At 47.9% G+C, this 14267-nt stretch overlaps 1 protein-coding gene across 5 annotated transcripts in view; it reads left to right on the top strand.

The window, feature by feature from the left end:
- The window catches only part of STIM1 (stromal interaction molecule 1), a 221145-nt gene extending 209220 nt beyond the window's left edge, over nt 1-11925 (top strand). For 2 of the 5 annotated variants that reach the window (XM_014590355.2, XM_006140920.3), the window contains exons 8-13: nt 122-289; nt 828-928; nt 1175-1410; nt 2776-2868; nt 4529-4595; nt 10034-11925. In XM_014590355.2, coding sequence (XP_014445841.1) covers nt 122-289; nt 828-928; nt 1175-1410; nt 2776-2868; nt 4529-4595; nt 10034-10550 — 1182 coding nt within the window. In that variant the 3' untranslated portion in view covers nt 10551-11925. Of the gene's footprint in view, nt 1-121; nt 290-827; nt 929-1174; nt 1411-2775; nt 2869-4528; nt 4902-7641; nt 7679-10033 lie in introns of all 5 variants that reach the window. The other 3 variants (XM_014590364.2, XM_014590358.2, XM_014590351.2) reach the window with 3 other exon arrangements.
- Nucleotides 11926-14267: the final 2342 nt, after the last annotated feature.

The raw sequence follows: 14267 nt of genomic DNA, 5'->3' as shown, positions 1-14267 counted from the left end.
ACACTTTCTCATTCCTGGGAGAGCTGTAAAGCAGATAAGAATTCTGACTTTTGAAGCATCATACATAGGTGTTGGAGAGGGTCTGAGTAAGTAAATGGATCACATCCTCTTGGCTGCATAGGTTCGGGAGGCCCTGAGGAAAGCAGAGAAGGAGCTGGAATCACACAGCTCCTGGTATGCTCCAGAGGCACTTCAGAAGTGGCTACAGCTGACACACGAGGTGGAGGTGCAGTACTACAACATCAAGAAGCAAAATGCTGAGAAGCAGCTCCTGGTGGCCAAGGAGGGGGTGAGATCTGCCCTCCTGTTCCTTTCCTGCCTTCTTTCTTCCTTCTGGTCTTCTCCCTGCCCTCCTCCCTCTTACCTGCTCTTCTTCCTCTTTTCTGCCTTTCTCTGCCCTCCTATGGAGCGAAGAGATCTTCTGGTGGTGGGTTCTGTTTCTTTCTCTAAGGTAACAGATGCTGGAAATGTCCTCAATCTTCTGGAGGAGGGAATGAGGGTATGGGGATGCTCTCACCTGTCTTCTGGGAGAGATGAAGCAGGTGTAGGCAGGTAGAGGGAAAGCCCTGCCAGCCCCAGGCTGTTGTGGGGACAAAAGTCCTCCTGGGGCCAGGATACTATTCAAGGTATCCTGTTATTGCTTCTCTCATTTCCTCTGTTGTCTTTCTTCCTTACCCCTTATTCCCTCCTCTTGCCTTCTTTTTCTATTTCCCTCTTTCTTTTCCTTTCCTTGTGTAGTGTAAGATGCACTAGGAGGAGGGGAACCCAGCCATTTCTTCCAGCCTCTGATCCCTGCTCACTTTAAGCTGGGGGCCTCATATTTGCAGGCTGAGAAAATAAAAAAGAAGAGAAACACACTCTTTGGTACCTTCCACGTGGCCCACAGCTCTTCCCTGGATGATGTGGATCACAAAATCCTAACAGCTAAGTGAGTAGTACCAGTTATCTGGCAACACTTGTGCCATCATCAGAACTTGAGACTGTACAGGGCCTCCAGCCCAGATTCCATTTCCTCACATGTAGAGGGATAGCCCTGAGCTAGCTCCCACCTGCTCTTAAGTTTATTGTGTTTTTTTGTTTGCATATATTCCCCTTTTTCCTCTGAGAAGTGGCCCTATTCGTATTGGGGCTCACACTTGAACCCTGTCTTCAATTTTCTTTCTTCTGTCTTCAGGCAAGCACTGAGTGAGGTGACAGCAGCACTGCGGGAGCGCCTGCACCGCTGGCAGCAGATCGAGATCCTCTGTGGCTTCCAGATTGTCAATAACCCTGGCATCCACTCTCTGGTGGCTGCCCTCAACATAGACCCCAGCTGGATGGGCAGTACGCGCCCCAACCCTGCCCACTTCATCATGACTGACGACGTGGATGACATGGATGAGGAGATTGTGTCACCTTTGTCCATGCAGTGTAGGTGACCCCTTTGGTGGGGATGAGAGAAGGAGCCCTTGATGCACGGGTTGAGAAGTTGATGGCCCCTGCTGTTCTTGAACAGCATATGGGGCACATATCCAGGAAGACAGTTCACCTCATGACCTTGGTTAACAAAGCAAAATTTGCATAGGATATTTCCTTGCTATATGCATTGTCTGCCCCTCCGGGTCTATTGTGTTAAGTGTGTCTCCCTTCAGTTTTTGTTATTCTCTCTGTTCTCCTTTTTCCCCTCTTGTCCACCTTTATAGATAATAATTTCCTTAGGTGATTCATAATGTAAAAATGACTTTTTTTGATTATTTGTTTTCATTTTCTGTCTCTTATTCTTAATTAATTGTTAAAATAGATGAATGGAGTGTTGTCTCTCTCTGCTTTTTTTGTGAGGCCTGTGAAGCAGTAGTTCCTTAAAGTGACGTGACCCTACGTACTCCAGGCTGAAAAGGCATTCTTGTCTTTTCAAGCATGTCTGTTTTTTCACCTGAGTGCTTGACTCTCCCTGTCCTGGGTTTTCCTGTTCCTTCCTCTCCCCTGTGAGTAATGAGAGCTGAGCCTAAAGGGCAATACTCTGTGGAGGTTCTTCAGTGAATGAATGAGGGGACTTTTTCCCTTCCTGGCTCACAACTGACTTTTTTTTTTTTTTTTTTCTCAGAGGCTGTTTTATGTAAATAGAATAAGCCTTATGGTAAAGCTGTTGTCCTGGGCCCATATCTTGCAGGTACAGCGAGGATGGCAGAAAACGGGCTGGGTCAGGGTCTCAGGTTTAAAAGTCCAGATTCTTTTCTTTCCTTTTTTTTTTTTTTTTAAATAAATTTTTGCCAAAGAGCACATTCACTTGCAGAGACAGAGAGGGAGAAAGAAAGTAAAAAAGTACCCCACCCCCTCAATTGGGAATGGTTACACCACAATCCTTTCTCCATCTTTTTTTGCTTCCTTCTGAGATTTTGGGCATGCACACACATGTGCCTGGCATATTGCTCAAGCCGCTGGATCTGGGACTCAAACTGCATCATCAGCCGTGTAGGATCCAACTGCCTTAACCACCACATTCTGTAAGCAGGCTGGATTCACATGTCAGACAGAATTTTTTTGTAAACTTTTAATGATACTTTGTCCCTGTCCAAGCCTCTTTGTCTCCCTGATCTGATATCTCCCTGATCACTGTTAGGCGGAGCTCAGTCTTACCTTATTGATCTAAAGGCCCATGTTCTCCGGGTTGGGAGGGACTGTCATTAGCCCTGAGCTACCTGCCCCTCACCCAGCCCTTTCCTTATCCCATCAGTGGGCAGGTTGAAGCCCTCCATAAATCAGATTCTCTTTTTTTGGCCTGGCTGTTGACCCTAGATGCTGCCTGGCTGATGGGGCGTAGGTTCAGTGACCGCTCTCTCTGCTCTACATCCGCCGGCTCGGATGATCAGTCCCTCTGGAAATACCCGGGTTTGAGGAGCCCCTTTGGGGCATTTGTTTTTCCAACTTTTGGGACTAAACCAACACTTCTACCCATTAGGCCCCTTCTCCTGCCTGCCTCACAACCCTGCCTGCTCCCTTTATCCTGTTAGCACTGTCCCAACTAACTCCAGGGTGGGGTTCGGGTGTGAGAAGAATCAGCCTGCTCAGCCAAGGGCTGGAGAGGGACCGGTGGTAGTGATGGAAGGCTTAGGCTTCTTCGTTCAGCCCAACTATACAGATATCTTGGTAGCCCTTCCAGCGGGGTTGGGCAGAAAGACCACCCCTGTCGTTTCTCTTTTTCATATTTTTCTCTTTTCCTCCCTGTTTCCTCCTTCTTTTTCTTTCCCCCTCCTGCCCTCTTCCTCTTCTGCCTCCCTTCCATTCCTTGAAGCCACCAGCCGTAGAAGCCCTGCTTCCTCAGCTCTCTATAACTGTGAAGCTGTGCTCTCTCCCTGGTGGCCCTCCCAAGGCCTCTGCCACCCTTGTAACTGGCCCTTTTTCCCATCTTTAGAAAAAAAGCAGGGCAGCTATCTACAGGCTAGATAAGAAAGAACAAGGCGTGCATTCACTCTTCAGTTAGAGCTGGGAGTGAGCCCAAGGAGGATTTCCAGCACATTCCTGAGTTACCCAGTACCTACATGCCCCTTCATTGGACATGTGGCCATTGTTTTCCAAGAGCCTCATTTGCAGTACTGATTCAAGGACTTGTTCTATGTTATTCCATGCTTATCAGAGGAAATTTGAAAAGTAAAAAAATAGTGAATGTTAACATAAAAAAAAGCATCCATAGTCTCACCATATTTGAGTACCTTCTCATTCAGTCGTCTGTGAAAATTATTTTTGAAATTTTTATGAAATATTTTTACCTTAAGGTAATGATAACCACTACCATTTATTGAGTGCCGTGACCTATGTCAGACACTTTAGAGACATTAACTTGAAGTCTCTGAACAACCATGCCGGATTTTATAAATTATGAGTAAAAATGGAGAAGTAAATTGTTCAAGGTTATAGCAGAAGTGGAAAGGCTAGTTTTAAATTCTGGTATTTTGTCTTCCAAAGTTCAAAACTACTGCATACAATTTTGTGTACTTTTTTCTCCTGAACATTTTAATTGGCATTTTCCCATATTCTTACATATTTTGAGAAGTATCATTTTAATAACTCTGAAACTGGATGTATTTTCATTTTCCTGTTTTGTCACCTTTATGTTTACTTTCATACAGTTATTAATAATGATGTGATAAACATGTTTGTGTTTAAGTCCCTGTCTAAATTGTGAATTATTCTCTGAGATTGGCTTTCTAAAAAGGCTGGTTCTTAGCTCTCCCGGACCTTTCCCCCAATCCCAACACTCTACCTGCCCTGCCTGTGTCTTCTCACTAACTGCCTTGCCACCTCCCTTATAGTGACATTGGCCTTAGGGCTCGTGCAATTGGAACTGCCATTAAAACTGACCTGGGCACCTAATCTTCAAATTCCCTTCCTTTCAGAATCCCTGGTGGGAGGTTTCTGGGAGGAGGTACCCCATTTTCTGGGCATCAAAGCCCAAAGTGGTCTCCAGCAGCCATTTCTCCAGGGATACCTGCTTGCCTGCCAGGCCACAGTAGGCTAGCTCTTTCTCATACCTTGTCCACTCTCCTTGCAGCCCCCAGCCTGCAGAGCAGTGTTCGGCAGCGCCTGACGGAGCCACAGCATGGCCTGGGATCTCAGAGGTTGGTAGAGGGCGAGGCTGGCCACTTCTTGACAAGCCGGGTGTCTCTGCGGCGAATGCGCAGCCTTTCATCTGGACAGTCTTTCAGTTCTGAAGGCCACGGGACCAGCCCTACATCTGCCTCTGCTTCTTCCTGCTCCTTTTCCACCACCACCACCACCACCACCACCACCACCATCACCACCGTCCATGTCCACCCTGTTTATTACCACCAGAGCACTTCCTATTTCCTCCAGATGGAGCCTTACCCTGACTCACCCGCTTCTGACAGCACCGCTGTGATGCCTGGGCACTCAGAGAGCTTGGGGTATCAGCTGTCTCTCTTCTCTTGCTTTCTTCCTTTCCTCCCCTTCCTGCTGCTTTTACCTTGACCTCTGTCTGCTGGCTGCTGCTTGGTCAAATCTGGGGTGTGTGCAGTGGCCACTGCGTCCTTGTCCTGTCCTTTCTCAGCTCTGGGACTCTTTTTTAAGGTCAGCTTAATTCCCCACATCTTTCTCCGCTTCTGTGTTTGGGGTTTGCTGACTAAAAATGAGTAGCAGTCCTCTTCCCTCATGATCCGGTAGCACTTTTGTTTAGACTGCACACTTTTACATAGTGACCCCTGCTTCCTTAACTCCTTCAATAGATACTTATTGATGTTTACCCTGTGCCAGACTCTGCTGAACAAGGGGATTCATAGATGATAAGATGTAATCGCAGTCATCGAGGACTGCAGTGTGGTCTAGGAGAGGTACATAAGTAATTGCGGGACAGTTTGATAAGTGCTATGGGGTATTGAGGAAGGAGCGACTAATAGTGTGTGCTTGGGTAGGATGCTTCACCAAAGAAACGATGTTTGTGCTAGTACCTGAGTGCAGGGGCAAGAACTATTCTAGGCAGAAGAAACATGTGCAGTGGAGGTTCAAGAGAACACGATGTGCATGTGGTTAGAACACTGGGCATGTGCTGGTAGGAAGCAGAAGCACATGAGGCTAGAGTGACAAGGGAAGAGTGACAAGGGACTCTGACAGGTTATGACTTTTGGTCTTTACCCTTTAGGAGATGGAAAACTGCAAAAGGAGTTCTAAAAGAAAGTGAATCGGTCAGATTTGCATTTTAGAAATAACTTTTTAAGGGCCTGGATAAAGGAAGGAAGGGGCAGACTACCAGGACTGGGAATGTATTGCCGTAGATTACTAGAGAGCTTCTGTGGTTGTGGGATGGAGAGGCCATGCGTAATTTGGTAACCAGCTGCTGGGGATGAGGAAAGGGAGGAATTCAGTACGACACCCAGTTTTCTGGCTCAAGCTACTGAATGGATATAGCATACTTTATGGAATTAGGGAACAGAAAGGGGACACAGGTTTGGATTTTTCTTTTAAAGGATTATTTTTATTTAACTTTATTTATTTGTTTATTTTAATTTGACCAGTGAGGGACAGAGTGAGAGAGAGAAAGGGAAAACGAGAAAGCAAGCCGCCAGGTCCCGGACTTAAACTGCCGTATGGGACTCCAGCGCCTTTAACCACCATGCCACCTGCCGGCCTCCTGGATTTTTTTTTTTTTAATTTTGGTATAGGGCATGTGCATTCAATAAGGGGGGGAGGGGAGAGAGTGAGAAAGCACCCCCCAGAGGAAACGATCACACTGTAGTCCCTTGTCCTGTATCTGGGATTTGGGGCATGCATGCACACATGCTTAATGTGTTTTTCTTTCTTTCTTTTTTTAGAGAGGTTTTTGCTATAGGGTATATGTGCTTGCCAGGGAAACAGAGACAGAAAGCAAGAAAGCACCCCTGGGTGGGGAATGGCCACCCTGTAATCCCTTCTCCTCCATTCTCCTCTTGGGATTATGGGCACGCACGCACTTGCATCTTGTGTGAGTTTCAAGTCCAGGACTCAAACCGTGGTCTACTGCATGGGATTCCAGTGATATAACAATTATGCCATCTGCTGGACCTGCCCACTGTGTTTTTCAAGCTTGTGGGTCCAGGATTCAAACCATGCAGCTGCCATGTGGGGTGCAGCTGCCCTAATCACCACACCAGTGGCTGGCCCCGGGTTAGGAATTTTTGGACAAGAGTTTTATAGGTGTGACAGGTATTAAAATGCTCATTTTGGGCCAGCAGGTCATCTGGAAAAACGAGTTGGGCGCATGTGCATGCATGCCCAAAATCCCAAGAGGAGAATGGAGGAGAAGGGATTGCAGTGTGGCCATTTTCCCTGTGTGTGATTTCTCATTTTCCCTCTCTGTTTCTTTCTCTTTGTCTCTCTCCAATGACACATTCATCCTTTTGCAAAACTAAACTAAAGTGCTCATTTCCAGAGTTGGAACTTAAGGCTCTGAATGGTTAAGTAATTTCCCCCAGATCCCATAGCTAATTAGTAGCAGTGCACAGACTAGACCTTGGTTTTCATTCTAGGGAACTCTGTTGGATATTTTTGTCCATTTGTAAGACCTCAGGAAATGAACTGGAAAAGAATTAGTAAAAGACTTTCTCCCATAGCCTGGTCTGGTGGCTGCAGGGCTTTCCCTGGCAATACCTCAAGGTGATAGGATAGGGTCAGAGGTAGTAGCCTTGACCTTGGTTGGAATAAGCTTAGGGGACCCTCGGAGTCTCCTCACCCTGGAAGTACCTTTCATCTCTGAAGTTGTGACCGCAGCCTAGTCCTGGGCTCTGGGCTGCAGCCTGCTTACTGTGTTGCTTCCTTTTGGTCCTACCTCACTCTGGATACATCTCTCTACCTCTGCCCTCTGGCCTTTAGACAGTTATCCTGGAGGGCTGTTCCTTTCTCTTCCACAAAGGAACTGCCCTTACTAGGATTATCACTGAGCAGAGCTACTCATCTTCATTCTCATCCTCATTTTCATCTAAAAGCCTGAGTAGGGAATTTGTCCTCCCACTATACTATCAGATGGAGAAGACTGAACTGGGTTGGGGAAACTAGTGGATGCTGTAAATCTCATGCTCCAAGGTCTAAGCTGAGGGCAGTGGGAAGGAAGGGGAGGGAGATACCTGTATCCGCTGGCCTGTTCACTACTTAATTTTCTTTTATACCATGCACCAGAGGATCATCTCTAAAGACAAACAGGCTCTCTAGTAAGGTTAGTAGCTTGGGATGGTTGTCTAAGGCAGCCTAACCTTTGGGGAGGGACACCCTTGGCCTCAAAGGTCTTGTAGATTCAGGGAGGGAAGGTTAGCCTGCCTCAGTGAGCCTTTCCTTCCTCTGTCTACCCAGACTTCCTCTATTGCTTTGGCAATATCAAATGAGATGTCACTTGATGAGAGAGGCATAGAAGGATGGTGTCCAAGACCAAATGGGACAGTGGGGCAGGAGATGTGAGGCCAGGAGGGCCCCGATCTCTGACTTCATTTCCATGATGTTGGAAAGGTAGGCTCCTAGGATTCCCCCCACCCCACCCCCCGCAAGGTTGCCTATAGGCCCTCAGCCCTAGAGGGCCCTCTTCTCAGTTTGCTTCCAGAATGTCCTTGGGACCTTCTTCAGTGGTTTAATGTGTGTGATGAAAGCAGAATAGGATCATCTTAGAGTTTAGAGAAACAAGGGTATTTAGATAGAAGCAAGGATAGTGTCAGATACATGAAACCAAGTATGAGGCTGGACATTTGTAAATATAGGGTATGTGGCTGAAACAGTAGCTGTAGAATAGAAGATGGAGCTGGAGTTGTCAGCCCAGGTGTAGAGGCCCATGTTGTGGCTACTTAGTTAGCTGTTTCCTACTTAGCATTAAACCTCCAATAGCTGTGAGGCAACCTGCTGTTTTTGCCTGTTTCAGGGCCCTGGTGCCCTCTGACCCTTGGCCCTCAGCATTGCTTTTCCAGGTCCCATGGTACTCTCTTCTACTCATGACTCTTCTCATTGGCTTCCTGACTCAGATGTTTAAAACATTTCCCTTAGTCCCTTCCTGTGCTTTGATTGTGGGTTCTCTGGCCTCTGGGGAGCAGGAGAGTATGGGGTTGTCAGGGAACCCCCATATCTATCCTTTTCTTCTGCAGAGGCAGGAGGAGTGGCACCTGAAATTGCTCTCAGTCTTCTTAGGAAATAATGCCTTACAGGGTTGTGAATTCCCAGACTAGCCTCTGCGTGTGCATGCCCAGTGTGCAGTGGCTTGTCCCTGTGACTCAGCCTTGCAAAGAAGTCTCTTGCGACTGGCCCCCATGTGAACCCTGCAGCTTGGCTAGCCTCATCATCCTCATTCCCACAATACTTTCTACATTTCCAATTGCTTTGCTAATAGATAGGAGACTTCAAAAAATTCATGGAAAAATGGAATTAAAGCACAAGTTTATTTTGATGCAAACATTTTTGAAATCTATGCATCATTTCTTATATAATATACACCTTCTGTGAACTTTTTGAATACTCCCCCATATTTGATCCTCCAAATAGTCTTGTGAGGTAGTTGAGTTTGTATTATCTTCATTGAATCAAAATTGAGGTTTTGTTCATCTAGTGAGACTAGCTGATGACTTGTTCAAGATCACACAGACGTGTCCCTAGCTCTTCTTCAGAACTACTGCTCCTTAAAGGCCCAAGTCCTGTCTTTCTTTGCCTTCCTACATTCTCCCAAAAGGCAGAGCTCTGAAAGAGACTCCACCAGTCCTGCTGCCACCACAGACTTTGGTTGGAAATGTGCAGCACTTCTCTATGACTTTTGAATCCTATGAAAGGGTTAGAAGAGACAGCCTCCTGGCTTTTGGGGTGGATGAGGAATTGTTTGCAAAGCTGTTCTAACCTGCTTCTCTCCAGCTGCGTCAGATCCACTGACTGCATGTGCCCTACTCCTGGGGACCTGGCCCAGATGGGTGTATCCCAGGGTGGGATTGGAGTCAGTGGGAGAGGAAGGCAGGGACAGGGGTGCCTCCGAGCAATATGTAGGTTCAGTGTTAGCTAAGAGTCCAAATCTGGGGAAATGCAGCCACTGTGGGAGGTCAGAGGAGGAAGGATGTCTGTGAAATTTAAGCTGTGGTTGTGGTTCAGAGCCTGAGCATTCAGCAAGGGTAGGGCCCAGGCCTTGGAAAGCTCCTGCCCAAATGATGGTATAATGACTTTTTGTTTGTTTGTTTGTCTGTCTCCTTCCTCTCGCTCACTTTTTCCTTTCTTCCTTTTCTCTCCTTGGACTTTATTTCTATTTGCTTCTCTTTGTGCTTTTTTCCTCCACAATTCTACTCTCTACGCCTTGTCTCTTTTCCAATCTACCCCCATCCTCCATTCCTGCCTCCCCTCTTATCCTGTATTTGTGGCTTAATGTTCTTCTGTTAATTGCTCCTTTTTCCTTCCCATTTGCCTGTTCTTTATATTCCTCTCTCCTGTCTTGCCTCTTTTCCCATTTCCCTACCCTGCCCTTGTCTTCTCTTGTGGTCCCTCTCTCATCTTTAACTTTTCCCATCTTCCTATCCTGTGTACGCCCCGTTCTTTCTCTCTGCCCTATGTCTTGCAGGGATTTGACCCATTCCGATTCGGAGTCCTCCCTCCACATGAGTGACCGCCAGCGGATGGCCCCCAAACCTCCTCAGATGAGCCGTACTGCAGACGAGGCTCTCAACGCCATGACTTCCAATGGCAGCCACCGGCTGATTGAGGGGGTCCACCCAGGGGCTCTGGTGGAGAAACTGCCAGATAGCCCTGCCCTGGCCAAGAAGGCATTGCTGGCGCTGAACCATGGGCTGGACAAGGCCCACAGCCTGATGGAGTTGAGCCCCTCAGCCCCACCTGGTGGCTCTCCACCTCTGGATTCTTCCCGTTCTCACAGCCCCAGTTCCCCAGACCCAGATACACCATCTCCAATGGGGGACAGCCGAGCCCTGCAGGCCAGCCGAAACACACGCATTCCCCACCTGGCTGGCAAGAAGGCTGCGGCTGAGGAGGATAATGGCTCGATTGGTGAGGAGACAGATTCCAGCCCAGGCCGGAAGAAGTTTCCCCTTAAAATCTTTAAGAAACCTCTTAAGAAGTAGGCAGGATGGGGTGGCAGTGGTGGTGCAGCTTGTTCTTGCCTGGGTCTTCTGCCTCCTTTCCATCCCTAGAGTGGGACATGGAGAGGCTGGCCCAGGGGCCTGGGCACTGTACATACCTGCCCCCTTCATCCTGGGATCCTTCATCATTATTTATTAACTGACCACCACGGCCTGCCTGCCCTGCCTCCCTCAACCATGGGCTGCTGCTGTCACTCTCTCCACCTCAGTGCATGTCTTAGTTGCTGCCCCTGCAGCTCCCAGCTCCACTTCTGGGGTCCAGCTCCTGTTCCTGCTGTCCCAGTTTTGAGATTTGGTTTATTGTTTCTCTTTGTCTCCTGCTTTCAGGCTTCTCTCTTCCATCACTCCCCAATTCCTCCTAGCAGTTGAGGGGAAGATAGGAGGAATGACTTCTGACACCTGTGCCTCAGATCTGTTGCACCCCACCCAAAATGGCTGTTTGCCCCAACTGGGGCCTAGGATCTAATCTTTGGGATTTGTTCTTTGAGTGTGTCATGGGCCAGAGGGGATCTCATCCTGGAGCTCACTCAGGCCTCCAGGGGTCCATGGGGAGTGATGTCAATTCCCAGAGAACAAGTCACCAGAGAATTTTGAAGAGATGCCAGGCTTGGGGATGGGTTGGGAGAGCCCTCTCTTGGAGGAGGAGTGGATGCCAGAGCCGTGGGCTAAACGATGGTCACCTTTTCTCTCTTTTCACACCTACACCTGCCTCCCTCTTACCTCTGCTCCTTCATTCTGCTGGAGGGTTTGTCTCTTAAGAGGTGCTGTCCCAAAGCTCCCCAAGCATCAGTCCCCTGGAGCTCAGGACAATTGGCTCCCCTGGCAATGGGAGCCACGGCCATGATGCAGGGCTCTCATGGAGCCCTGGAGCTGCTGGGCAAAGATGTTTTGTATTTGAACCACAAAACAGTTTAAAAGTGGAAAACGAAATCTCCTGAATCTCCCAAGTGCCTGCATTGCATACTCCCTTCATCAGACCCCATTTTTCATGTTACTACATAGCCTGGGCCAGAGGCTCACAAAGGACATAACTGGTTTGGGGAAGGGGTGGCTTAGGAAGGGGTATCGGTGAAGATGGCTGTGTGACCACTTCCCCCCGCCCTTCCCATCCTCTAGACAACTCTCTCCCTTACCTGTTTTTGCTATGGCTGTAAAGGTATTTTTTCCTTCTGCCTCACTCCCTGCCATGCCTTTACCCTGGGATCCTATTTCGGGCCTAGGGTGGGTGCACCTGGGGCTGGTCTTAGGAGGGTGCTAGGCTGCAGATGCCCTGTACCCCCTGGACACCCTCACATGGGTTTTCTGTGTTATTTCATAAGACTCTTTGAAGTCCAATAAAGCATGTAGGAGATTTTAACCTCTGCTGGCTTTGACTCTCATTGTGTCCTCCTTACCCTCTGGCTGACCAGGCATGGGTAAAGAGGAGACTGTTATTTCTCTGCAAAGGGAAAATGAAGTTCAAATACACATACCCAAAAGCTCTCTACATTACCAGATAAAATACAGGATACCAGTTAAATTTGGTTTTCAGATAAATAGTAATTTTTTGGTACAATTATGTGTTGTGTAACATTTGGGACACATTTTTATTTTATTATAATCCTATCTCTGGGCCATCTTGACCTTCTAACCTGTAGCTTCACCTATGACCTCCTATGACTTTAGAATTATTCCACAGGGAGCTTGGGGAGTGTTTTGAGAAGAACTTATGACTTCTACATTTAAAAGATTTTGGAAACTATTAGGGAAAGGATGCCACAGCGATTTTATAAAAATCAGTTTGGAGATCCCGATTCAGAAGCTTCTACATCAGCCTTGTGTATCAGGGCTCTTATCTATTCTTACTCTCCACGGTCAGGGGCCACGTCTGTCTTACCTCTACCAGCCAACTGCCTTATTGCTGGCCTGTCTCTGCCACAGTCCACTGGAGAACCCTAAAAGCAAACAGGTCACAGTTCTGCCTTGCTTAAACTCTTACATAGGGCCAGCAGGTGGCATGGTAGTTAGGGCACTGGACTCCCACATGGCCGACTGTGGTTCAAGTTCTGGACTTGGTGCCTTGAAAAATCACACCAGGCACATGTGTGCACATGCCCAGAATCCTAGGAGAATGAAGGGGCTGCAGTGTGGCCATCCCAGGAAGAGTGTGTGTGTGTGTGTGTGTGTGTGTGTATTTCTCACTTTCCCTCTCTCGTCTCTCTCCAGCAAGTACACATACCCTATAGCAAAAACCTAACTCCCCCAAAACCAAACTCCAGCATAAAGCACTGTGGGGTGACTAGTTAACAAAAATTTACTATATGTTAATCTCTCGGAAAGGCTAGAAAGGAGGATGTCGAATGTTCTCAACAGAAAGGGATGATGGATATACATATTACCCTGATTAAATCATTATGCATTACATTCTTGTACTGAAAATCACATTATACCTCTTAAAAATGTAGTTACTACAGGTCAACAAAAAACATTAGTCAGCAAGGCCAGCTGGTGGTATGGTGGTTGCGGTGCTGGACTCCCACATGGCCGACTGTGGTTCGAGTCCCAGACCTGGCGACTTACTTTCTCACTTTGCCTCTTTCTCACTCTATTCCTCTCTGGTCAAATTAAAAATAAATAAATAAATATGGCATCTATCTATCTATTAGCATTAGCCAGCATAATAGATAAGCAGCAGTTTCTCATTGTGGTGTAAATTTTCCTGATGATTCACATTAAAATATGTTGATCATAGGGGCCAGCAGTTGGCATAATGGCTATGTCCCTGGACTCCCATGTAGTTGACTGTGGTTCTAGTCTCAGATCTGGTGGCTTAAACTCACGCCGGACGCATGTGCCTTTGTGCCCAAGATCCCAAAAGGAGAATGGAGAAGGGATTGTGGCATAGCCATCCCCCTCTGGGGGGGGTGATTTCCCCCCTTTCTGTTTCTCTTTCTGGCCTGCCCACACGCCCTGTAACAAAAACCTCTCAAAAAATAAAAATATTGAGACCAGCATTTAGCGTAATGGCTATGTCACTGGACTCCCACGGTTGGAGTGGCTTAAACTCAGGCTGGGCGTGTATGCGTGCGTGCCCAAGATCCTGAGGAGAATGGAGAAGGGATTGCGGTGTGGCCATCCCCCCTGCGGGGTGATTTCTCGCTTTGTCTCTCTGTCTCTCTCTGTCTGTCTGGTGAGCGCACACGCCCTATAGCAAAAACCTCTCCAAAAAATAGTCAATCATAAAAAACAAAACTTGTAGGGCTCCCGTTTTTTTCTTCCAAGCTGTCGGGTTAGTCTGGTTTTTCTCCGACTCTGGCTTCAGGTAGGGCTTGGAGCCCTGGGACTCTCAGCGCCTCCAACTGTAGAGTCCACAGCAGACTGCATGCAGTCTTGGGGTTATACCATAATGGTACCGTCCAAACAACGCCTCGAGGGCTGTGATGCTGCGGGTCACACTAGGGCCCTAAGGCTGGAGGCAGAGCAGCTACGTGCCCAGCAGGGTTCGTAACTGCCAGGCTGCGAGAGAGTGGCCCGGACCTTGCGGAGCTGGAGCGCTGGAAAACGGGATAAGGCCTGTGGAGACCAGGCCGATGATGCTTTTCTGTTTCGCTGTGACAAAAAGAAAAAAGTTGATACCGCGTGCGTATCACAAGCAGTAGACAGGCGGTCCTAACCCAGTCCGTCCGCTCGGCGCGGCGCCGCGGGGCGGGGCGGGGCGGG

The sequence above is a fragment of the Tupaia chinensis genome, unplaced genomic scaffold, assembly GCF_000334495.1.
Source record: "Tupaia chinensis unplaced genomic scaffold, TupChi_1.0 Scaffold000047_1, whole genome shotgun sequence".
NCBI lineage: Eukaryota > Metazoa > Chordata > Mammalia > Scandentia > Tupaiidae > Tupaia > Tupaia belangeri.
Note: the sequence above shows the minus strand (reverse complement) of the source record. Positions and strands in the feature narration are given on the sequence as shown.